The sequence below is a fragment of the Tursiops truncatus genome, chromosome 1, assembly GCF_011762595.2.
Source record: "Tursiops truncatus isolate mTurTru1 chromosome 1, mTurTru1.mat.Y, whole genome shotgun sequence".
Taxonomy (NCBI): domain Eukaryota; kingdom Metazoa; phylum Chordata; class Mammalia; order Artiodactyla; family Delphinidae; genus Tursiops; species Tursiops truncatus.
The window spans coordinates 67400194-67426562 of record NC_047034.1 but is presented as its reverse complement, the minus strand read 5'-3'; the positions used below and the strand labels follow the sequence as shown (position 1 = coordinate 67426562).

General features: G+C 41.5%; 1 protein-coding gene across 2 annotated transcripts; it reads right to left on the bottom strand.

Annotated features, from left to right (window-relative positions):
• Nucleotides 1-16616: 16616 nt before the first annotated feature.
• Nucleotides 16617-25325, bottom strand: LOC101336576 (low affinity immunoglobulin gamma Fc region receptor III-A-like). 2 transcript variants are annotated; one of them, XM_019932141.3, is made up of 5 exons: nucleotides 25184-25325; nucleotides 24472-24492; nucleotides 23667-23921; nucleotides 20516-20770; nucleotides 16617-18804 (listed from the first exon to the last, which is right to left on the bottom strand). In XM_019932141.3, the coding sequence occupies exons 1-5, from the start codon at nucleotides 25230-25232 to the stop codon at nucleotides 18614-18616; spliced, it is 771 nt and encodes a 256-aa protein (XP_019787700.1). In that variant the 5' UTR covers nucleotides 25233-25325; the 3' UTR covers nucleotides 16617-18613. The 2 variants fall into 2 exon arrangements, with proteins under 2 accessions (XP_019787700.1, XP_019787696.1); XM_019932137.3 differs by having other exon boundaries at nucleotides 23667-23924; nucleotides 25184-25322.
• Between the last annotated feature and the right edge of the window lie 1044 nt (nucleotides 25326-26369).

Sequence of the window (26369 nt, the reverse complement as noted above, 5' to 3'; positions counted from 1 at the left end):
ACTTATGTTTTCTCACCCTCAGCAAGTTCCTGAAAAGAGCGAGAAATAGGGCGTGCAATAGATTTTTAAAGCTTGAGAGAAACTGGGAACTGAAACTAAGAACTGCAGCGAAACCTCCCTTTCTCCCCTGACCTCGTTATATACCCTGGGGGCCTCATTCTCTGCCCAGCAACATTTTGGAGGGATTAGATTCTAAAGGCATTCTTTCCTCTCTTACCTTCCCTCCTAACTTCCTTTTTTTTTTTTTTTTACATCTTTATTGGAGTATAATTGCTTCACAATGGTGTGTTAGTTTCTGCTTTATATCAAAGTGAGTCAGTTATACATATACATATGTTCCCATATCTCTTGCCTCTTGAGTCTCCCTCCCTCCCACCCTCCCTATCCCACCCCTCCAGGCGGTCACAAAGCACCGAGCTGATCTCCCTGTGCTATGCGGCTGCTTCCCACTAGCTATCTATTTTACGTTTGGTAGTGTATATATGTCCATGCCTCTCTCTCGCTTTGTCACAGCTTTACCCTTCCCGCTCCCCATATCCTCAAGTCCATTCTCTAGTAGGTCTGTGTCTTTATTCCTGTCTTTCCCCTAGGTTCTTCATGATATTTTTTTTTCTTAAATTCCATATATATGTGTTAGCATACGGTATTTGTCTTTTTCTGATTTACTTCACTCTGTATGACAGACTCTAGGTCTATCCACCTCATTACAAATAGCTCAATTTCGTTTCTTTTTATGGCTGAGTAATATTCCATTGTATATATGTGCCACATCTTCTTTATCCATTCATCCGATGATGGACACTTAGGTTGTTTCCATCTCTGGGCTATTGTAAATAGAGCTGCAATGAACATTTTGGTACATGATTCTTTTTGAATTATGGTTTTCTCAGGGTATATGCCCAGTAGTGGGATTGCTGGGTCATACGGTAGTTCTATTTGTAGTTTTTTAAGGAACCTCCATACTGTTCTCCATAGTGGCTGTACCAATTCACGTTCCCACCTGCAGTGCAAGAGTGTTCCCTTTTCTCCACACCCTCTCCAGCATTTATTGTTTCTAGCCTTTTTGATAATGGCCATTCTGACCGGTGTGAGATGATATCTCATTGTAGTTTTGATTTGCATTTCTCTAATGATTAATGATGTTGAGCATTCTTTCATGTGTTTGTTGGGGACTGCCATCCTTTTTAAACTGCCAACTTGTGAGAAATCTTTGGTATCTTCTGGATTCTGCGATGTCTTGTCTGAAACTCAGCCTCGGAAGGGGGCCATCGATTTATATCTGCGAGACTCATACAGTAGCTACAAGCTCATGGGCACTTGAAACTGGCGGGTGCGTCTGAGGAACTGCATCTTTTCCCCCCAAATCTCCCAATTCATCACACTCCCACCCCCACCCCCCGCCGCTTTCCCCCCTTGGTGTCCATACGTTTGTGCTCTACATCTGTGTCTCAATTTCTGTCCTGCAAACAGGTTCATCTTTACCATTTTTCTAGGTTCCACATATATGCGTTAATATACGATATTTGTTTTTCTCTTTCTGACTTACTTCACTCTGTATGACAATCTCTAGATCCATCCACGTCTCTACAAATGACCCAATTTCGTTCACTTTATGGCTGAGTAATATTCCATTCTATATATGTACCACATCTCCTTTATCCACTCGTCTGTTGATGGGCATTTAGGTTGCTTCCATGACCTGGCTATTGTAAATAGTGCTGCAATGAACATTGGGGTGCATGTGTCTTTTTGAATTATGGTTTTCTCTGGGTATATGCCCAGTAGTGGGATTGCTGGATCATATGGTAATTCTAGTTTTAGTTTTTTAAGGAACCTCCATACTGTTCTCCATAGTGGCTGTATCAATTTACATTCCCACCAACAGTGCAGGAGGGTTCCCTTTTCTCCACACCCTCTCCAGCATTTGTTGCTTGTAGATTTTCTGATGATGCCCATTCTAACTGGTGTGAGGTGATACCTCATTGTAGCTTTGATTTGCATTTCTCTAAAGATGTTGAGCAGCTTTTCATGTGCTTCTTGGCCATCTGTATGTCTTCTTTGGAGAAATGTCTATTTAGGTCTTCTGCTCATTTTTGGATTGGGTTGTTTGTTTCTTTAATATTGAGCTGCATGAGCTGTTTATATATTTTGGAGATTAGTCCTTTGTCCATTGATTCGTTTGCAAATATTTTCTCCCATTTTGAGGGTTGTCTTTTCATATTATTTATGGTTTCCTTTGCTGTGCAAAAGATTTTAAGTTTCATTAGGCTCCATTTGTTTATTTTTATTTCCATTACTCTAGGAGGTGAATCAAAAAAGATCTTGCTGTGATTTATGTCAAAGAGTGTTCTTCCTATGTCTTCCTCTAAGAGTTTTATAGTGTCCAGTCTTATATTTCGGTCTCTAATCCATTTTGAGTTTATGTTTTTGTATGGTGTTAGGGAGTGCTCTAATTTCATTCTTTTACATGTAGCTGTCCAGTTTTCCCAGCATCACTTATTGAAGAGACTGTCTTTTCTCCATTGCATATCCTTGCCTCCTTTGTCATATATTAGTTGACCACAGGTGCGTGGGTTTATCTCTGGGCTTTCTATCTTGTTCCATTGATCTATGTTTCTTTTTTTGTGACAGTACCATATTGTCTTGATTACTGTAGCTTTGTAGTATAGTCTGAAGTCAGGGAGTCTGATTCCTCCAGCTCCGTTTTTTTCCCTCAAGATGCTTTTGCTATTCGGGGTCTTCTGTGTCTCCATACAAATTTTAAGATTTTTTGTTCTAGTTCTGTAAAAAATGCCATTGGTAATTTGATAGGGATCGCATTGACTCTGTAGATTGCTTTGGGTAGTATAGCCATTTTCACAATATTGATTCTTCTAATCCAAGAATGTGGTATATCTCTCCATCTGTTGGTATCATCTTTAATTTCTTTCATCAGTGTCTTATAGTTTTCTGCATACAGATCTTTTGTCTAGGTAGGTTTATTCCCAGGTATTTTATTCTTTTTGTTGCAATGGTAAATGGGAGTATTTTCTTAATTTCACTTTCAGATTTTTCATCATTAGTGTATAGGAATGCCAGAGATTTCTGTGCATTAATTTTGTATCCTGCAGCTTTACCAAATTCATTGACTAGCTCTGGTAGTTTTCTGGTGGCATCTTTCGGATTCTCTATGTATAGTATCATGTCATCTGCAAACAGTGACAGTTTTGCTTCTTCTTTTCCAATTTGTATTCCTTTTATTTCTTTTTCTTCTCTGATTGCCATGGCTAGGACTTTCAAAACTATGTTGAATAATAGTGGTGAGAGTGGACATCCTTGTCTTATTCCTGGTCTTAGAGGAAATGATTTCAGTTTTTCACCATTGAGAATGATGTTTGCTGTGGGTTTGTCATATATGGCCTTTATTTTGTTGAAGAGAGTTCCCCCTATGCCTACTTTCTGCAGGGTTTTTATAAATGGGTGTTGAATTTTGTCGAAAGCTTTCTCTGCATCAATTGAGATGATCATATGGTTTTCTCCTTCAGTTTGTTAATATGGTGTATCACATTGATTGATTTGCGTATATTGAAGAATCCTTGAATCCCTGGGATAAATCACACTTGATCATGGTGTATGATCCTTTTAATGTGTTGTTGGATTCTGTTTGCTAGTATTTTGTTGAGGATTTTTGCATCTATATTCATCAGTGATATTGGTCTGTAATTTTCTTTTTTTGTAGTATCTTTGTCTGGTTTTGGTATCAGGGTGATGGTGGCCTCATAGAATGAGTTTGGGAGTGTTCCTTCCTCTGCAATTTTTTGGAAGAGTTTGAGAAGGATGGGTGTTAGCTCTTCTCTAAATGTTTGATAGAATTCACCTGTGAAGCCATCTGAGCCTGCACTTTTGTTTGTTGGAAGATTTTAAATCACAGTTTCAATTTCATTACTTGTGATTGGTCTGTTCATATTTTCTATTTCTTCCTGGTTCAGTCTTGGGAGGTTATACCTTTCTATGAATTTTTCCATTTCTTCTAGGTTGTCCATTTTATTGGCATAGAGCTGCGTGTAGTAGTCTCTTAGGATGCTTTGTATTTCTGCAGTGTCTATTGTAACTTCTGCTTTTTCACTTCTAATTTTATTGATTTGAGTCCTCTCCCTCTTTTTCTTGATGAGTCTGGCTAATGGTTTATCAATTTTGTTTATCTTCTCAAAGAACCAGCTTTTAGTTTTATTGATCTTTGCTATTGTTTTCTTTGATTCTATTCCATTTATTTTTGCTCTGATCTTTATGATTTCTTTCCTTCTGCTAACTTTGGGTTTTGCTTGTTCTTCTTTCCCTAGTTCCTTTAGGTGTAACGTTAGATTGTTTATTTGAGAGTTTTCTTGTTTCTTGCGGTAGGCTTGTATAGCTATAACTTCCCTCTTAGAACCGCTTTTGCTGCATCCCATAGGTTTTGGATCGTCATGTTTTCATTGTCATTTGTCTCTAGGTATGTTTTGATTTCCTCAGTGACTGCTTGGTTATTTAGTAATGTACTGTTTAGACTCCATGTGTTTGGGTCTTTTCCTTTTTTTCCCTGTAATTGATTTCTAATCTCATAGCATTGTGGTCAGAAAAGATGCTTGATATGATTTCAGTTTTCTTAAATTTACTGAGCCTTGATTTGTGACCCCAGATGTGATCTATCCTGGAGAATGTTCCCATACACACTTGAGAAAAAAGTGTAATCTGCTGTTTTTGGATGGAATGTCCTATAAATATCAACTAAATCTATCTGGTCTATTGTGTCATTTAAAGCTTGTGTTTCCTTGTTAATTTTCTGTTTGGATGATCTGTCCATTGGCGTAAGTGAGGTGTTAAAGTCCCCCACTATTATTGTGTCACAGTCGATTTCCTCTTTTATAGCTGTTAGCAGTTGCCTTATGTATTGAGGTGCTCCTATGTTGGGTGCATATATATTTATAATTGTTATATCTTCTTCTTGGATTGATCCCTTGATCATTATGTAGTGTCCTTCCTAGTCTCTTGTAACATTCTTTATTTTAAAGTCTATTTTATCTGATATGAGTGTTGCTACTCCAGCTTTCTTCTGATTTCCATTTGCATGGAATATCTTTTTCCATCCCCTCACTTTCAGTCTTTATGTGTCCCTAGGTCTGAACTGAGTGTCTTGTAGACAGCATATATATGGATCTCGTTTTTGTATCCATTCAGCAAGCCTGTGTCTTTTGGCTGGAGCGTTTAATTCATTCACGTTTAAGGTAATTATCGATATGTATGTTCCTATGACCATTTTCTTAATCATTTCGGGTTTGCTTTTGTAGGTTCTTTTCTTCTCTTGTGTTTCCCACTTAGAGAAGTTCCTTTAACATTTGTTGTAGAGCTGGTTTGGTGGTGCTGAATTCTCTTAGCTTTTGCTTGTCTGTAAAGCTTCTGATTTCTCCATTGAATCTGAATGTGTATGTTCTTCCCTTTCATCACTTTAAGTATATCATGCCACTCCCTTCTGACTTGTAGAATTTCTGCTGAGAAATCAGCTCTTAACCTTATGGGAGTTCCCTTGTATGTCATTTGTCATTTTTCCCTTGCTGCATTCAATAATTTTTCTTTGTCTTTAATTTTTGCCAGTTTGATTACAATGTGTCTCGGTGTGTTTCTCCTTGGGTTTATCCTGTATGGGACTCTCTGTGCTTCCTGGACTTGGGTGGCTATTTCCTTTCCCATGTTAAGGAAGTTTTTGACTATAATCTCTTCAAGTATTTTCTCGGGTCCTTTCTCTCTCTCTTCTCCTTCTGGGACCCCTATAATGTGAACATTGGTGTGTCTATGTTGTCCCAGAGGTCTCTTAGGCTGTCTTCATTTCTTTACATTCTTTTCTCTTTGTTCTGTACCGTGGCAGTGAATTCCACCATTCTGTCTTCCAGGTCACTTATCCGTTCTTCTGCCTCAGTTATTCTGCTATTGATTCCTTCAATGTATTTTTCATTTCAGTTATTGTATTGTTCATCTCTGTTTGCTTGTTCTTTAATTTCTAGGCCTTTGTTAAACATTTCTTGATCTTTGCCTCCATTCTTTTTCCGAGGTCCTGGATCATCTTCACTATCATTATTCTGAATTCTTTTTCTGAAAGATTGCCTATCTCCTCTTCATTTAGTTCTTTTTCTGGGGTTTTATCTTGTTCCTTCACGTGGTACATAGCTTTCTGCTTTTTAATTTTGTCTATCTTTCTGTGAATGTGGTTTTCGTTCCACAGGCTGCAGGATTGTAGTTCTTCTTGCTTCTGCTGTCTGCCCTCTGGTGGATGAGGCTATCTAAGAGGCTTGTGCAAGTTTCCTGATGGGAGGGACTGGTGGTGGGTAGAGCTGGCTGTTGTGGAATTGCATTTTTAAGCCTATTTAATTGAAATTAATTAATTGTAATTAATTAATTAATTGAAATAAATCGACGTAAAAATGTAAACAGATACTCAATCCAGCTATTGCAGAACGTTTAAGTACCTTAGGAACAGCTTTCGTATGTAAATCCACTTTTTCAACTGTAAGTGTCATGAAATCTAAATATTAATCAAGTTTTTCCAATGAAAATTTAACATCTATGTAGAAATGTGCTGTCTGTAAGTGTAAAATACTTACCGGTTTGAAAACTAAGAACAACAACAAAATCTAATTAATATTTGTGTATTAGTTACATGTTGAAATAATATTTCATAATATTGGGTTAAGTCAGATATATATTTAAAATTATCACCTGTTTCTTCTTACTTTTTACTGTGGCTATTAGAAATTTTAAACTACCTGTGGAGCTCCCATTATGCTTCAGTTGCAACGTGACAGTCTAGATACAGTAAAATAACAACTTGACCAGCAACCAACTGTCTTTCAAGGAATAAATTGCTATGGCAGTTTAGAAGTAACTTCCTAAGCAATGATTTTAAACCCTCTACTGTTGTTTTCCTCGTCGGCATACTGGTGAGTGGCCTGGCCTGGCCTGGCTTCTCAGGTAGGAGATTGGCGTTCGATTCCCAGATGGGGAGATAGAAGAACTTCTTTGTTCTCTCTCACTGCCGAGACAAAAACTAATCTTAAACAACTTTGGGTTCTCTCCAAGAGAATGTCTCTTGCATGTGAATTTCCTGGATGGTGGGCAAGAGTACTAGTAGGTATTGTTGTTTTGACCCTGGTTCTGCGTTAACTGCATTGGATCATTAATCCTGCAATCACGTTTCCACCTGATCTGCTGGTGAATGGGCCTACCACTGAGTGTATCTTTTCCCATCCCCATTATTTCCTGCTGCCCTCTGGAAGAGCAACCCAGGATTCAGGCTCTGCCTTAAGCCCTGTATTCCAGATTCCACCTTTCCTTATCTTCTCCTTCTCCTTGTTATAGACGATTCTCTAGGCGCTCCTTCTTTCTTCCTCCTGTGTATATTGCTATTCAGTAGGGGACAGCCTAAATTCTCAAGCCCACACTCTTTCTACTGCCATACCACATGAAAGTATGCAACTTTATGAAACAACCTCCCCTACAAGGGGTGATGAGGAATAAACGAAGATTTTATGTCTAAACCAGATACAGAGAAATGAGACATTGGTCTGACAATCAGAAGACCTGTTTTTTTTTTGTTTGCTTGTTTGTTTGTTTATCACTAACGAATGGTTTGCTTTTTTGCAAGTCATTTAACTTCTCTGGGCTGCGGTTTCTTCATCTGTAAAATGGAGGAGCCAAAGTACAGTTGTTGTTTTTTTTGCGGTACGCGGGCCTCTCACTGTTGTGGCCTCTCCCGTTGGGGAGCACAGGCTCCGGACGCGCAGGCTCAGAGACCATGGCTCACGGGCTCAGCCGCTCCGCGGCATGTGGGATCTTCCTGGACCGGGGCACGAACCCGTGTTCCCTGCATCGGCAGGTGGACTCTCAACCACTGCGCCACCAGGGAAGCCCCAAAGTACAGTTTTTGAGACGCTTTGCAGCCCTAGAGTCCTTCGAAGTAGTGCCTTGCACTAGCACCTGGTACATAGTATATGCTAATTTTTAAAAAAGATAATATTTTTTCCTGAATATAAGGGTAATATATAGTCCTTATAGAAAATATGGAGAATAAGCAAATCACGAAGAAATAAAAGGCACCCATATTTTCATCATCCAGGAAATCCTTATTAATATTTTGCTGTATGTTTATCTCTGGCATTTTTAAAATGCAAGGTTGGAATCATACGGTACATACTGTTTTTTTAAGCTACTTGAATGTTTACTTAAACATGTGAATATTTCTACATTTATTAAATATTAGTCTGAAACATTACTTTAATGACTTCATTGTGTTATACCATATGGCTGCACCGTAATTTTTTTAATCTCCTATTTTTGAACATTTATGTCATTTCCAGTGTTTTGTCCTCCTCTGGTGGGGCAGTTCTTGAAATCTCTGCTCAGTAGTCTTTTAGCCTTCCAGCTATTATTTTCACCCTGGCCTCCCTCAAATCAGTACATATCAGGTTCAAGGGTGAGCCAAATATCTGACAGGTGATTCATTTGTGGATTTGCTTTTCCCTAATGATGCTCCCTCCTTTCTGAAATTTACTCCTTTAATTTCCAGCCAATTTGGCAGCTCTAAACTCTACCCTGATGCATGAGGTATAAGACTGGTTTTCAGCATGAGTTTATATGCCTGAGGGTTTGACTGGTGAGTGCCCTCAGAGTGAAGATATTACACATTGTGGTTACTTCTTCCAAGGCTTGAATCCTCTTTATTTTCTATCTAGTTTAATTGCTCTTCAGTGCCTTCAAACAGATTGTTTTTTAAATATTTTGTCCAGAATTTATCACTGTTATCTGTGGAATGGTTAGTCCTATGAAAACTATTCTTCCATTATGGAAACTGGAATTGCTTTTAAATTTTATTCATAATGTTTGAAGTTCAGAAGTTTCTAATTTCATGTAGTCAAATATTTTTCCTAGTAGTTTCTTTCTTAACTTTTTATATACATAGAAAAGTCTTTCCCACCCCGATATCAGATCAGTTTTTAACCTTTATTCTCTCATAGTAATTTTGTTCGTTTTTACTTTTTGGCATTATCTCTTTAATACTTTTTGAAATTATTTTGAGATATAACATAAGGTAAGTCCATACCTCTACCCATCCCTCCACCTGATGGCTCTCTGTTCAATTTATCCGATAGCCCACCCCCCAATCACTGATTTGAAATCAGTGATTTGACATCGTTGATGTGTACTAACCCATCCATCCTCCTCAAACAAAGCAAAACAAAAACTCTGGGACATCCTTGACTCCAGCCCCAGCTTGGATCCATGAAACAAGAAGATATCGAGCTTCCTTTTGGATATTGTAGCTGATTGTGAGTCAAAGGCTTACACTCTTTTACTCTGCTGTCCTTTGTGTCATTTCCTGCACATGATTTTTGATATTCAGCTATGTGAGTGATGTCCCGCTCTGATTTCCAAAACAGTTTGACAGCAGACCCACCTTGGATCATGAGATGTTAATCACGAAGCCAGGAGGTTGCAAGCTTTCTCTTAGATATTGAGGATGATTGGGATGACACAAACTTTTCTCTGTTACACTGATTGGATCTTTTCCACAGGAATTTGGGAGGAGGAGTCCAACACAAGGACTTGGAGCCCTTTCCCCACCCCCCACAGGTTGTCATTTATGGACAAAAACATGCACAGACCCTTGCCACAGCTTATCACACCATAACCACATCTGTAGCCCACTACTACCTAGTTCTTTAGAGCTTTCGATCCCCTCAAACCCTAAAAGTCCCATACTGAGGGTGGAGCTGGGAAGTCTGTTTGCTTTTATTTTAATTTGGCGTTGATCTTATTTTATTTTTGCTTTTTCAGTTTACTCACTGCAGTGGATATGTGGATTGATTTGTTCAACACCTATTCCAATGGCATTCTGGCATTGTTGTAGTGGCCTGTGCTGTAGTGGCTGGAAAGCCGAACTATATTTTCTAGGTTCCTCTGCAACTGGGGTTCCAGATATGATTTACTTTCACCAAACAGATATACTTTAGTGAGATTTTGATTTGGAGCGGAGTTACATGGGAGAGAGGCAGGAATATAATTTTGCTGATATAAATAGTGGCTAATACTGCTTTGTTATAGAACTAGAGATTGTGAAAGCTTTTAAATTTATTTTGCAGCAGTTTTTACTGTATAGTGTGGTAGTCCAATATACAGAGTAGTTTTGGGGGAGTTATTCCTGGAAGTCGGCCTGGAGTCTGTTTTTTCAGTTTTCCCAATGCCTCATTAATTATCTGTACCCCTCAATAAATACTTTGTATTTAAACAAGCTAGAGTAGATTATCTTGTTTGCAATTAAGAACTCTATGTGCTCATCTTTGAATGAGAGTAATCTAAGTAATCTATCTAGATCTGGTGTTTGTCCATAAATATGGGGATAAAGTCTTTTGGCTTCTCTCTCATTGTCCACTTAAATGCTATTATTTTCCTCCAGATCATTTTTTTTGCGGTACGCGGGCCTCTCACAGTTGCGGAGCACAGGCTCCGGACACGCAGCTCACGGGCCCAGCCACTCCACGGCATGTGGGATCTTCGCGGACCGGGGCACGAACCCGTGTCCCCTGCATCAGCAGGCGGACGCTCAACCACTGCGCCACCAGGGAAGCGCCTTCCTCCCAGATCTTAAGCAGAAAGGCTAGTTTGTATTAACAAAGATTAAATTTTAACAAAACAATTCACACAAAACAGCACATTATAAATATAAAATGTAGAAAATAATAAAATGAGCATCTCTGTATTTCAATACCCTGCTCAAGAAAGAAACAGAACAGAAGAAGCCTTCTACGTTTCTCTCTTTGATGCATTTCTCTCCTTCCCAATAAGGAGTCTTATTTTGGATTTTATATTTATTATTCCTTTGGCTTTTATAAATTTCACTACATGTGTATGTGTTATCAAATAATATATTATTTGTATTTTCACACTTTTAAAGTTTATACAACTGGTAGCAGGTGGTATGTATTCTTTTGCAACTAGCATTTTTTCCAATTACTTTTATGGCATTCATTTATGTTGAAACACCGAGCTAGGAATGGTATTCTGAAGATTTAAAACAGTTACAAGAGTATACGTTTCAAATATTCTCTATTATTCTTTAATTATATATATAGATAAGTGTGTTTGTGTATCTTATAAAACTAATTTCCGGGTAATGTAAGGGCAAACACTATGTTAAATCTTTTTACTCATCTCCAAATTAGCTGATTTTAATAATTGTTGGTTTCGTTTTATACAGCTGTCACTAGATAAATGATGCCGCTACCTGAGCCCTGGTTTAACATAGGAGAAATCCATCAAATTCCTCCAATCCCTTTCCAATAAATTGATAGTCATTAGGTAACTTGTCTCAATAAGCAGAAAACTTTTTCCTAAAATTAGGAAAGGATGGGTGTTGATACTGAATCCCTTGTCATCTTCTGTGGAACTAACAGCAATTTTATTAACATTTTTTTCTAGCCTTTGAAATATTGTCTAAGGTTTTATATATCTGTTATCTGTATTATACAAAAATCATTTATTGGAATGACATGTATAATTAGGTTGACCTCAGCCATTCAGGCTGGATGAGGCAACATAATGTGGTGGTTAAACACATGGGCTCTGTGGTACTTCCTGTGTTTGAATCTTGGCTCTCTGTCTCAGTTTCCTCATCTGTAAAAGGGGATAATGATGATAATTACAATTCCCAAATGAGTTAATAAACGTTTAGAATGGTGCCTGGCAATGCACAAGCATTAATTATTCATTTTATTACTAAAACAAATTTTAATGCCCATGGTGGGAGGATGTTTGGGATGAAAAAACAAAAACAAAAACAAAACCTCGTCACAGGAAAGGAAGGTGAAATAAAACATGGATGGAAAAAGAGAACAAGTGCACCTCAGTCATCCCTTAGCCCCCGATTTTTCTTATGCTCCAGTGCCAGAGTGCCAGCAGAGGCCACAACACCTGGCTGATGCCTTCATTGTGACCTATTACTGCCTGCCTGCTCTCTCTGTTATTCCCTGACTCTCTTGGCGCCAAGATTGCGTGGAGGCTGCAGTTCCCACAAGTGGCCACAAACAAGGGTGACTACAGAGGTGTACTGAGTAGTGGTGGCTAGCCACTGTCTTGGGGGGCCAAACACTTGGCACTTATTAACTGGACCATGGTTCAGGTAGCCCTGTCCTGGGAGACGTACAGGGACAGGGACCTATATCCAGGACCTGCAGTAGGCTGGCTTAAATTAGACCTGCAGGTTGGGAGGCATTGAGTGGCCTCCTTGGAAGTGACTGCCTACAGTCACTTAGAGTTGGCTAGCAGTGTTATGGGGTGGGTTTCTGGGGTGTCTAGGGAGAGCCAAAGCAGAACCCAGAGGATGATTCTTTCTGAGGGGTCAACTGGTGTGGCACTGACCACTCAGAATAGTTACTAGCTATATATTTCCCTCATTGTAACAGGACTAATTGCATTTCAGAAGTTTTCTGTTGTTTTTTTTCTAACAGATTTAACAGAAAATACTGTTTAACACATATGCTAAACATTGATGGTTAGTACAGTATTCCTTTTCCCAAGTGCACATGTAAAACCTTGAGCATTTGATAATTCTGGTATGTTATATTTTTATTACTACTCTCTAAGTATTTTTCAATTGTCATTCAATTTCTCTTTGATCCTTGAGTTATTTAAAAACAGGTGTTTTTAAAATTTCCAAATACGTGAGGTTTTCAAGAGTTATTTTTTGTACAGTAATTGCTTTCTGAGTTAAACTTCATTCTGTTCAAAGATACATATGTAGTAGTGCCAATTCCATGAGTACGTTAAAACTTGTTTTATGGACTCATACAAAGTCAATTTCCATAAATATTCCAGGTACATTTGAGAAGAAAGTATAACCAATAATTATTGGTTGCAGAGTTCTCTCTCTCTCTATATATCTATTAAATCAAGCTTGTTAACTGTGTTTATATGCTTTTATTTCCCTTCTGCTTGACCTATCAAATGCTGAGAGAAGTATGTTGAATTCTCCCACTGTGGTGATGGATTTGTCAATTTTCCTCTTGGTATAATAATTCTTGCTTTTATATTTTAATGCTATTTTAATAGATACATATGTGTTTAGAATTATTATATGTTCATCGTGAGTTTAATCTTTTATTAGCATATGGTGACCATCTTCATCCCTAGTAAGGCATTATTTCTTAAACTTTATTTTGTCTGATATTATTGATATATAGCTATATACCAACTACCAACTTTCTTTTCGTTAGAATATTCCTGACATATCTTTAGCAATTCTTTTACATTCAGTCTTTCTGTTTATGTTTTAATGTCATTCTTCTAAACAAAATAAAATGTATTTTAAAAATCCACTTTTGTCTTTAACTGGTAAGTTTTCTCCAGTTATATTTATTGTGATTGCTGATATAGTTTGGATTTATTTACCACCCCATTTTGTACTTTCTTTTTGCCTCAGTTTTTCTTTGACTCTTTTCTCCCCCTTCTTTTGGATTGCTGTAATGTGTACATGCAAAGTGAAGCATAGGAAATATATGTATATTTAGAATAAACTTGAAAGTTATTTTTAGTTTTTGCAGCCAATCCAATAAAGGAGATGAAGATGAGAGTAGTGACCCCCAAACTTGGACTTCACAGAGGAGTAAAAATTTCCCCCAAATGCTGGTGACCAATATAGGGTTGCTAACTTTTTATTTTGCCAAGTTAGGAAATTGATAAAACAGTCGCAGCCACATCAACTATCATCTATCCTCATCATAATTTTATAAAAGAAAGGACATTTAAAAACAAAAATTTAAAGTGTGAAAAAGCAATGCCAGCTTAGAGGTCATTTAGCAAACTTATCTGAGATACACACACACACACACACACACACACACATATATATTTATGCACATACATCTCTATATTTGTGTGTATTCTCATTTCACTGGAAACATTGAAAACTTTGACCTGCACCTAAACTGGAACCCACTAATTAAGAGGATGGCGGTGCAGAAGGAAGAAGAAGGTTCTATGTGGAGGGTTCAGAGGCGCCCTGGGGCTTGGGCAACAGAGAAAATGGCTGCTTACGTGTGCTTGGGTGCGGCCAGGAACCGGTGTGGTAGCTGGGTTGGGTATGCCTGGGGTGGAGGTGATGTGATTGACGAAGCCCGTGGCTGTTAAGAAGAGAACAAAGAGAGGAACTTCTCTCTAAGAAGCCCGTGGCTGTTAAGAAGAGAACAAAGAGAGGAACTTCTCTCTAAGCTGTAGACAAGAGGAGAAACTTATTAGGCCCGGCACTGACCAGGATCCCTAGGTTGATTATGTTGGAAAAAGGGCCTCGGGCAGTTGGATATGGATTATGTCAGAGTGAAAGTCCTTAAATTACAGGCATTTATAAATCCTGTGTCCTGTCTGGGTGCCTAATATGCTAGTAGAAACCTTTCAAAACAGCTGGGGTTGAAGATTAATTTTGTTATGTTACGCTTCCTTACTTAGATATAACATTTTGCCGGACATGATGGGACATGTGATGCAGTATTTTAAAATTTCACAATCATAAGCTTATTATAAGTTAACACTCGCGCACGTACACATGAATGCATCAATTGTCTAGGTTAGCAAAAAAGTATATTGATATACTTCTCAGAGCAAAACCAAGTGAACTCGTGAACCCACAGAGAGCATTCATTTTGGGTTCCCCAAAGACCCTTCGTTCATTCGTTCTCGGCTGCTCTCGTTTTCTTAGCATCTTCCGGGTAGAAAGTGAGTTCTGTCCCAGATCTTAGCAGGTGCTAGCGCAGGTCCTAGGGGAAAAGACCCGTTTCTCTCGGGGCTACTAAGTGTCCTGGTGCGCTGGGACGTGATGGCTCCACCGGTTCCTATGGCAGCCTCAACCAGAGTACTTTGAAGACACGGAGAACACTACGGGGTTATTTGTCAGTAAACTAAAGTTTGCTGTCTGTCTCTGTGGCGCAATGGGTTACTGCGTTTGGCTGTTAACTGTTAAAGTTTGGTGGTTCGAGTCCACCCAGAAATGAAACCTCTGCCGTTTTGAATCCCGGGACTTGTCAGTGTCACTCCACTCGGGTTCCGTCCACCCTACCACGTGTTCTGCTAAAAGTTTCGAGTCTACGTGATTAAGGTTGCAACTAACAGTACAATTTTTACTTGCTCAAGTAAGGTTCTACTAAAATTGCATCATGAAACTGATGCTTTAAAAATACTTACCAGCCAGAGGAAGTGAGTATTTGTAATCCCAAACTGAAATCTTTTACCCAACATCTACCTGCCTTGCCTTTGTACTTGTATTTCCTAACTTATGAAATGGGCGTTTCCAGACCCTGGGCCCTTAGTCATGCTACGTCCTGCTGGTTTCCAATTTTCGGAGAATCTACCTTCTTAATATCTGAATAACCGTCTTCCTCTTCAGCCTGCTGACATTTACTTCCTCAATACTTATCTCTTTGGTTACTGCAATAACTACCTAGCCGCCTAGGCAGTTTCCTGTCTTCAGCTGTCCTCTCCTTTCCAGCCTCCAGGTAGCTGCCAGAGAGGCTTTCTTTAGAAAAGACCTGTTTAAAATCCCTCAATGGCCTGCAGGGTAGACTACAACCTCCTTAGCTTGGAAGGCAGTGCCTTTCATAATCTGGCCCCTGAACTCTCTCCTCTCCTTCACTGACTCTTTAGACTTGAACAGAACCAAACTACTTTCTTGACCCCCTTCTCTGGCTTTTGAATCTTTGCCCATATGGGCCTTCAGTGCTTCTCCTTTTTGCCTGGCAAACTCCTAGTCATCCATCACCACAACACCAAACATTAAGCCTCTTTTCTGCAGCCCTTTCTTCATTCTCTCTTTTTTTTTTTTTTTTTTTGCGGTACGCGGGCCTCTCACTGTTGTGGTCTCTCCCGTTGCGGAGCACAGGCTCCGGATGCGCAGGCTCAGCGGCCATGGCTCACAGGCCTAGACGCTCCGCGGCATGTGGTATCTTCCTGGACCGGGGCACAAAGCTGTGTCCCCTGCATCGGCAGGCGGACTCTCAACCACTGCACCACCAGGGAAGCCCCATTCTCTCTTTATTTACGTGTTTTTTTTTTTCTCACTAAGAATGAAAGCTCCTCCAGGGAATGACCCTGGGTCGTTCATCTCGGTATCTTCAGCACCTAAACTCAAGCTTGGCACATGGTAAATACTAAATAAATGTGAGCTGAATGTTCAGCATTTCCAAATGCCCTTGTCTGATGTCTGAATCTCATCTAATATTCCTATACCAAGCTTGAATTGTCTTGGCATAAAGCTCATAATTGACACAATTAGGCTGTCCAGATACCTCTGCCCAGGCCCCACCTCCTTCCTAGCTCTTTCCTGCACCATGCTCTAAAACTACCTCTAATTCTCATTCATCCTCCTATCCAATACCACCTATGAAATTTTCCCTTTGCCCCGTTGTCCCAACAAGATTTGGTGAATTAGCAAGCTGACTACTTCATATGAGTTGTGGTGAGATGGTTGCTGAGACGAGAGGGGTTCCTCATCAACCCAAACTAATCCCTATGTAACCGAAAGTGGGGTCGGGCTGCTCGCCGCTCAAAAGCTGGTAAAGAGGCAAGGCTGGTGGAAAAGAAAGTTTGCTTTATTTTGGATGTCAGCAACCTGGGGGGAGGGGTGGACCCTGTCCAAAGGCCGACTTCCCTCACTGACAATCAGTGGGCAAGAGATTTTATAGGCTGCGGGAGGGGGCTACATGCAGAAACAGCACAGTCAGCTCTGACAGTCATCTTGAAATTGGTCATGGGTGGTCTAAGCAGCATCATCTTGATTGTTTTAAGTACGGTTCGTCTTCAGTTTGAGGGTCAGTTTGTTCCCATTTCCTTGAGGCCAATTCTTGGAATTGTGGCAGTTCCAATTCTTGTGGCAGTTCCAATTCTTGGAATTCCACAATTCCAAAATTGTGGAATTTTGTCATGGCTACAATCTGGACATCATGTAGTTAACTCTTTCCACCGGGTCGGGTTTCAGTAACTATAAGACAACTCACAGGAAATGGCTCAGAATATTATCTATAGCCTTTGAGAAGGAACTAAAGGTCCTTGACTACGCTTAATGACTAAACTATTATAATTTGGTCTCCTTTGACTGTTTTCCTTTGTTTCTGCATTTTCTCACTTCTCTGATTAAACTTATTCTTTGGCTAAAGGTTTTCCACAGACAAAAGGCAGGCAGAGGACATGCGGGACAAGGACCATAGGGTCCTGCTCCGTTTCAGGATAGAATTGATAGAATTTTGGACACTGGGAGGAAAAAAGGATTTTTTCCATTCTTGTTTTATTACCATGGCGTTTCCATCTTCTGCCTGACAGTAGAAGCAGGATCTTGTAAAATGCCTTACTGAAATCAAGAAATGGTTCTATTTAAAACTTCTGAAACACAAAGAGAGATAGCTTATCACTGTGATAAGCAGTGATTGCCTTCTCCACCTCTACTCCATTGTTACTGACATGCTGAGGGATTTCAAAGTTTCGTAATTTAACTCAGTAGAGTTCAGTGCATTTAATATTGGTTATCCAACATTTGTTTAAAGAATGATGTGATCAAAGCTATATCTGAATTAGATACTAAAACGGAAAAGCTGATTTTATAGTCCCTGCCACTGCTCTCTAATTCTCACTATTGTGCCCAGTAAAAGCATTCTCACCTCCTACCCATTCCTTCCTGTGCAGTTGTGGTTGACTTCTTCTCATGCTTTCTCTGTTTGGATGCGGAGGTATCTCTGTTCACTGGGCTTAATCCGGGACAACAATGTTGCTCTCCTTCCAATGGCCTTATTCTGTGCTTTCTTTTCTAAATCCTCCAACCCCTACACCCCTTCCTGGACCATTTCCTACTCATGACATTAAGAAAGTTGATCATTGTATACTTGCAGACCATCCCAATTCTGACATGGGCTCCCCTGAAAGACTCTATTCGACGTCACCTCTGTGATTTCTTTTTACCTCTATCTACCATGGCTCATATTCTAGGAAGACAGCCCAGGTGGTGGTCTTCTCTGGTCTTTCCTGGACTACCCTGCTCTTTCTTAGCCACCCCCTTCAATGGTTCTGCTGTCTCCCCTAGACCCCCCAGACATACCCACAGTCTGTCTAGAAGGAGTTTTAGGGTGCCTTGAAGGCAGCCAGCCCTGAAGCAACAGATGCAGACTACTATCCAGCTGGTTCTCAACCAGGAATTCTCTTATTTACATATCCATTTATTTAAGGACAATATTCATACATTAAGGGTAATCATCAAGAGTCTGTATTGTTGCTTTGCTGGGACGGAATGGTTAGAATAGAGAAAGCATCCATGTCGCTCTGAGACTTCTATTCCTGGTAATGTAGCTGCTCACTGGGGTTTCACTGTTGGCACTTGAAGATCACAGTCCTTTCCTTTCCATAGGAGACAAGAGAAAACAGAGTTGGGTGAAGGACCCTCAGCCTGGAGTCTGAGGTGTAATTTTCCTGCTGCTCCCAGAGATGCCTGTTGGGCATGGTGGGGCTGTGAATTTAGAAAGAGGTTCAGAGATGCTTCTTTTATCACCCCCATGGGATGGGGATGCTGCTTTTATTACCCTCATTTGCCCTGAGGGCCCTGAGTCCATGTGACTTTGCCATTCTTCCAGTCCTCCTTTGAGTTTCGAAGGGCTCTCTTCACAGAAAAATACAGTCCCGTGTCCACTGCAAACAGGAGTCCCATCACCAGGAAGAAAGTGATTTGGTGCCAAGGTGGAAAGAATGATGAGCTGGTGGGTGGCTTTTCTTGACCTAATAGGAGAAGCAGAGGGATGAGAATAAAATGACATTTGTTAAGGCAGAAATTTGGAATAAACAGTGAGGTCATCGGTGGAAAGTCTTTCTGACACCTGCTAAGAGACAGATTCTAAGGAACATGGGGGAGTCTGGCGGAAAGCCATAGCTTCCTCCCACTGAGTCTGGATCTTAATGCTACCTGAGCAAAAGTGTTTTCCTGTTTGATGGAGGTATGTGACATAGCGTTGAGCAAGGTAGGTTGTAGCTGGGTTTTGTGTGAAATTCTGAAAGTAGTCAAAGTTTAAGTTGGTGTGAGAACACTATTTCTTAATTCAGTAACTTTCTCTTGTGTCTCAAAATAATACTCATTGTTTTTACCCCACTAAAGGAAATCTAAAAAAAAAAAAAAAAAAAATGTGAACCATTGAAATCTGCTACTTACCGTCAGAAAATTGATACTATTTCTTTATCACGGCTCAGTAACTAATAACCCAAAATGGAAAGAGGTAGAATTTGCTTGTTCTCAACCTCTTAGCCCTTAATATTGTTATTTTAAAGTCATTCCTCACTGTAGTCTATAAACTGGTAACATTAGAGTGGATTTTTAGTCTTAATTTTTTCAACTCTTAATTTTGATTTAATTTCAAACTTAAAAAAAAGGTTACCAGTAAAGTATAAATAACTCTCATATATTCTTTACCTAGATTTACTAATTGTTGGCATTTTGCCCCCATTTTCTTTGTTATTTGCTTTCTCATTCTCTATTTGAGAGTATTTATTTTCAATTTAAATTGTGATGAAGTTATTTTTTATACAAATTATGGCATTGTTTTGTTAAAATCTCAGAAGATGTGTGACTATCTTGCTGTCTTACCACATGTAAATTGCTTACAACAAACATCTTAGTCTGATTACAGGTGGAAGTTTTGTGAAATTAGGAAGTCCAGGAGCACGGTGGCAGGGGATCTCTGACCCTGGAGGATGGTACTACAGAGACTGGAGATGTTTTCTAAGTGACTTAGTGGAATTCAAAATTCTGTCACAGGACATTGGCGCCTGTCCAATCCTTTCATTTTATCTGGTGGTTCAATATACAGGCTTCGAATCTTTGCTGTGCCCTTGGAGACACATTAATTACCCCCCTCCCTTTTTTCCACCCAGTTACTTCATCTGTAGAGTCAATGTTACCGATCTCTTAATGTTGTTGTGAGGGGTTACTATGATCATCAGACTAGTTGCATGTGAAGAAGCACTCAGCACAGTGTCCAGCACATTGAAAGATGCCCAATAAAGGTCAGCATGTCTTTGTTACAGAAATGGAAACTGAGGTTCAGAGAGTCTAACTGGCCACAGTTACATGGTTTATTAGCAGCAGAGCCAGAACACAGGTTATGGGTCTTTCTGTGAGAAAGTGAGGCGCTACTGCCAGCTTCGCTTTTGGCTATGACTTGAGGCTTGGAGGGGAAAGGAGAACAGGTAATGATGGGCCAGCATGATAGAGACAGATAACATTATGGATATAGTTAGAATGAGGTAAGGACAGGCATATTTATGGGGGAGGAAATGTGACTTCCGCACCTGCTGTCACATTGCAGAGTGAATGACCCTTGTAAAGACGTCTGTGGAACGGTCAGCAATCTCCTCCCAACTCATCTTCCCAGTGTGAAGGCAGAGTCCCCACACATGGTGCGCTGGGCCCTTTAGATGCACTCTGCACATCTCTTACCTTGAACAGTGATGTTCACAGCCTCTGAAGACTCGTTTTTACTTCCGATAATCCCCCTGCAGAAGTAGGAGCCACTGTGTTCAAGTTTTGCTTCTGGAATGTAGAAGTCAGAATTCTGATAAGAAAACTGCTTGCCTCGGCCATTCTGGAAAAATTGAACCTTTTGTACAGTAGTTTTCTTCCAACTGTGACACTTCAGCTGAATGGGCTCCCCCACCTGGACCACCGACCGAGAGGCCTGGAGCAACAGCCAGTCTGAAAGACACAAAGAGAACACAGGCCCAGGAGGCCTCAGCATTCAGTGCAAAGCTTTTGTGAAGGGGATGCTCACCACCCAGATCCTGGGGGATGATGGAAAGCCAGACTGGGAGCCATCCTTACATAGCTTTCTTTGGGAAAAAGCCAACTGGGCCCTGCAAGAGAGCTCAAGTCACACCAAGAAATTTTGTCTAATGGTGGAGAGGGAGAGACACACACATGGTCAAAACATAAGGTTAGAGCATAGGGTCTAAGTGATGAGGCAGGTGAGAAGCAATTTGCAGTGTCCTTAATGGCTACACTTGGATTTGCTATGGCAGGTAATAAGGAGCCATTGTAAGTTCTAGATCAAAGAGTAAACATTGTATTAGAAAATGATGATTTGCCCAATTAAAGGAAAGGTAGACTTCAGAAGGAATGGACAGTTGTAGGAATATTGGAAGACTGTTGCAGACAGTCAGGAAGAAGGTTACTGAGTGGCCACAGGAGTGGCTGCAGAAATCATGAGGGAGACCTCAATATAAAAGTCAGGGAGGGGGGACTTCCCGGGTGGCGCAGTGGTTAACAATCCGCCTGCCAATGCAGGGGACATGGGTTTGATCCCTGGTCCGGAAAGACCCCACATGCCACGGAGCAACTAACCCCGTGCGCCACAACTACTGAGCCTACGCTCTAGAGCCCGCAAGCCACAACTACTGAAGCCCGGGTGCCACAACGACTGAAGCCCGTTTGCCTAGAGCCTGTGCTCTGCAACAAGAGAAGCCACTGCAATGAGAAGTCTGTGCACTGCAACAAAGAGTGGCCTCCGCTTGCCACAACTAGAGAAAGCCTGCGTGCAGCCAAAAAAGAAAAAAATTAAGTTAAATCTTAAAAAAAAAAAAAAAGTCAGGGAGGGGAAACAAAAGCATGCGTGGTAGTGCTGATGGTAATTGGTGGTTCCTGAAGGGCCACAGCGTCTCAGCAAGGCCATCTTCATTACTGAGCACAGCCTCTGAGAGACAGAATGTTATGTCACCAAGATACTTGTTTTCACAACTGCCTTGCCAAGTAACCAGGCTCCACACACACAGAGAGAACTTGAAGTTGTGGTCAGGAAGTTGGTCTGAATAACGAAAAATGATATTGCATAGAAATTTTAAAATGACATGAGAAAACATTCATCAGACAATGTTAAGTTAAAAAGACAGAATACAAAAAGTATGTATGCTCAGAAAAAAAGAAAAAACATGGACTTAAATATTAACAGGGGTTACCTATGTAATCTTATATGTATATGTATGGTCTGGTTTCTTTGGGGGGGAACATTCTTGTTCCATTCTGGCTGTCATGGACTCAGTGAATGTCCATATGTACATTCGTTAAACTAATATTTTATTGAGCACTTACTATGTTGTGCAGACTGGGGATACCCAGATGACTAAGACACATCAAAGAATCTGTGATCTAGACATAGAAATAATTACAATACATGTGATAAGTGCTACAACAGGCTAAGAACAAAGGACTGAAGGACCAAAGAGAATGGAGCAAAGAAATTCTGCCCAAAGAAAGTAAGGAAAGCTTCTCAGAGAAGGAGATAAGTGAAATGGGTCCTAAAGAATGATCAGGAGTTTGCCTGCTGAAGTTAATGCTCTTGGTCACAGTTTAAAACAGTTCTCACTGGTTAGACTTCTAAAGTCAGTTTCTAGAGCCAAGTTTAAGACAAGCTAATAACTACCAGATATGATTTGTCTATTGCTTCCTGTTGGTAATTCCCCATTTTATTTGATCATAGGTGGCCATCTATCTCTCACCTAGCTAGATAATAGACATTCCTCTTTGTAACTCTGTAGACTGAGAACAACGTCAGCTAAGTGACACAGTCAGGCAAAGAAGCCAAGAAAAGCAGCTTCAGATTCCATGGAATTCTGTTGCAGGTCCACCTTCATTAGGCCCTCCTTCCCCTCCAGACTTGTTCCACTCACATACAATATACAGATGGGGCAGCCATGAAAATAGAGTCAGGCTTAACAAGGTGACGCTGCAGGTACCGGGCTATGTGGTGTGATTTCAGGGACACCAGGAGAGATCTCTTGCCTCCAAAATACTTCTTCTACTTGCATCTAATGAGTGGATTCTGTTAATACACAAAGACTGATTCCATGATGAATATGCAGCCTGAATGTGTACATATATCTCTATTAGGAGAGATATCACACGGCCAAATTTATGCTGAAGTGTATATTTTGAGTGTGGCATTGATGGGAAGAGAGACAGAGAGATTGTGGTGAATTAGGGATGGCTTGTGGGGTAGCTTAGGGCATTGTGTGTCTGAGAGTGAGGAGACTGAGGTCCTAAAATGGATTCATTAATTTATTCAATAACTATTATTGAGCATCAGTGTCATGCCCTGACCTTCAGATGACACCATTCATGCTGTATGTATTCGTTGTGAATATTGATTCCTGGAACTGTGCAGTGCAGCAGCCCTGTAGTATATGCCAGGCTTTGACTTTTTTTTTTTGTTTTTTGCGGTACGCGGGCCTCTCACTGCTGTGGCCTCTCCCGTCGTGGAGCACAGGCTCCGGACGCGCAGGCTCAGCAGCCATGGCTCACGGGCCCAGCCGCTCCGCGGCATGTGGGATCCTCCCCGACCGGGGCACGAACCTGTGTCCCCTGCATCGGCAGGCGGACTCCCAACCACTGCGCCACCAGGGAAGTCCCAGGTTTTGGCTTTTTACCTAAGGCCTACTTATAGCTAGGACTACAATCTGATATAATTCAGTAGGACTACAGATCATCTCATCTTAGTTTTAAGCCCCAGGAACATCATCTTCTGGTGCTTCCCAAGTCTTTCAGGGCCTCGTGTTTTACCATTTATTGGTGATTTCCCTTTTCCCCTTCACCTACTCACCCATGTAGACTTTTAGCTGCACCGGGTCGCTGAGTGTGGAGAGGCCTGTCTGACACTTGTAGTCGCCACTATCCTCAACTTTGGCAGCTGTGATGAAGTAGCTGGAGGCCTGGTTTGGGATGAGAGTCCCATTGTGCCACCACTGTGTGGAATTGTCTCCAAGACGGTAGTCCCCCTGGCACTTTAGAGTCACGTGGTCATCCTTGAGCACCCGGTCCCATTGAGGGTCTAGGAGCACCACAGCCTTTGGGAGGTCTGCTGAGGAGTCAAGAGAATGTAGATAAGGGCAGGAAATGAGCCAGCCCTACACTGGCATTCCCAGGGAGGCTCAAAACCCATTGCGAACCGAGAGTTGGCAACTCAGCCTCAGCATAGCACTCAGTCTGAGCATATTGGCTTGGGGAGGCTTGGCTTCCTTCTTTTTGCCTCTCACTGTTGTGGCCTCTCCCGTTGCGGAGCACAGGCTCCGGACGCGCAGGCTCAGTGGCCATGGCTCAGGGGCCCAGCCGCTCTGCGGCATGTGGGATCTTCCCGGACCGGGGCACGAACCCGTGTCCCCTGCATCGGCAGGCGGACTCTCAACCACTGCGCCACCAGGGAAGCCCTGGCCTCCTTCTTGGTCTCTCTTTATCTTGAGCAAAATTGGCCAGAGAAGCATAGGGCCAAGCCCTACTGTGTTGGGGGAATTACCCCTGCCAGCCCCACATCAGCAACTTCCTATGCAAAGAACATTTCCTAATACCCTGTGGCTATTGCACATTTACATTCCTCACTTGACCCATCCAAGACGACGAAGCAAACTCACCAGCTTGCGTGCCAGCTGAAACTGTAAGAAGAAAGAGTGAAACAGATATTGAGTAGCAGCAGAGATCAGGGTGACTGGAGTGTGGAGTGAGTTTAAACTCCCCTGCCCACCTCTGCCCTGGGAGGCCTGTGTTCCCAAGAATCAAGATAAATATAGTGGATAGCTCTCCCATTGCCTGTCCTCTGGTCTCCGGTGTCTGTGCCTCCTACTCCCTTGTCCACCCAAACCCCTGTTTGCAACACCATTCCCTTACTCTGTGGTCCCCGTTCGAACTCCCAGATTAAGGGTGCAGATCAAATATCCCTGAATCAAACCATAGAAACAACCTCACCCCAAGTCCCCTGGAAAGGGAGGAAATTAAAAGACTTAGAGAGGAGCACTGGAATGTGAGAATGGAAGAGACAGACCTTCAGGACCATCTAGTCCATACTCTTCAGTTTATAGATAGACAAACTGAGACCCAGAGGGGTGAAGTAACGGAGACCTCACGTCCCCCTTCACCTCCTGATTATGCCCAAATCAGGGCCAGCAATTCTCCACATCTCTAACGCTTGAAGCTTAAATCCTAGAGTCCTAGAAGCTAAATCTAGATCTATAGACATGGTAAGGGTCCTATCCCTTGGTAGGGGTCTCATCCCTTGCCCGAAAAGGGATGTCTGCTGAACCCAGGGCATCTTGAGCTCAACTCCCAGACAGGGTGATTCTGACTTACCTAGAAACAGCAGAGCCGTTGGTGGTAGCAGCTGCCACATGTTGTGCATTGGAGTAGACAAGTCACCACAGATATCAGAGCCCTAAGGGGACCTAGTTGACTTGAAGAGAGGAAATAAACAGCCCTTCTCCCCACCCCTCAAGCCTATTACTCATCAGTTTCCTCTTCTGGGAACGTCATTTGATTCCTGAATCTGAACGCTGACAAATGAAACCCCACCTCTCTGGTTGGGATCCACCCGGTGACACGAACAGGACAACAGGACCCTGGGAATGAGACTCAATAAGGAGGACATTCCCTCACGGGGTCTCTTGTTCTACCTCAAAACTTCTCACTCTCCTGCTTGGCCCAGACCCATCTCCACCCAGCCAGGGCCTGCCTACAGAAAGCAGTCATTTAAATCATCAGATCATTAGAAGCGTCCCTCACCCCAATATTATCTCTACCAAAATTTTCTTTTAAAATTGGAAATGCAGGCTCCGTCATATAGTACTTCAGATGCTTATCTGGGAAACCTAAAACAGGAAGAGTACCTTCAGGGCTTTCTGTGATCTCCGAGGTGAAAGGTGGCTGTCCCTCAGCGCTCTCTGTTGTTCATTGCTACTGAAATGGCTTTCTGCAACATGATGTGGTGCAAGGCGTTCACTTCAGTTTTCCTTCTTTGAGGTTTTATTTTCTTGTTGACTCGTTTCCTGTCTGTGGCCTTCAAATGGAGGGAGGAATTGCCAGCTGCCGAGAGGGTGGGCTAGGCAGGAAGGAGAGGAGGGAGAGCACAGGAGGACAGCAGAAGAATGGGAAACGTTCTGCAGGTTTTCCTGAGCAATCCTCCAGCTGAGTGTGTTGGGGTGGTATGTGTTAATTTTACAGTGACAGGTAAAATGCAAATTTTTAAAAGAAGGACAGATGGTCTCGGCCTAGTTTAGGCTGGAGTGTTTGTCTCCACGCTTGCTTTTTCTTTTCTCCCTCATCCTTTTCTTTACTCCCTCCCTTCTTCTCTTCCCTAATGTTGAAATGACATCCACAGCACACGGTTCTGAGATTACAGAGTTCATCAGTTATCATTCCCCAGGATTTATAGCTTCTTAAGGGGAAACTACCAGATGATCATCTGAAGTGCTTTAGGGACTCTGACAGTACTTCTGAAATTCTGCATCTGCACGAAGAAGCCAGTGGCTAATTCTGTCTG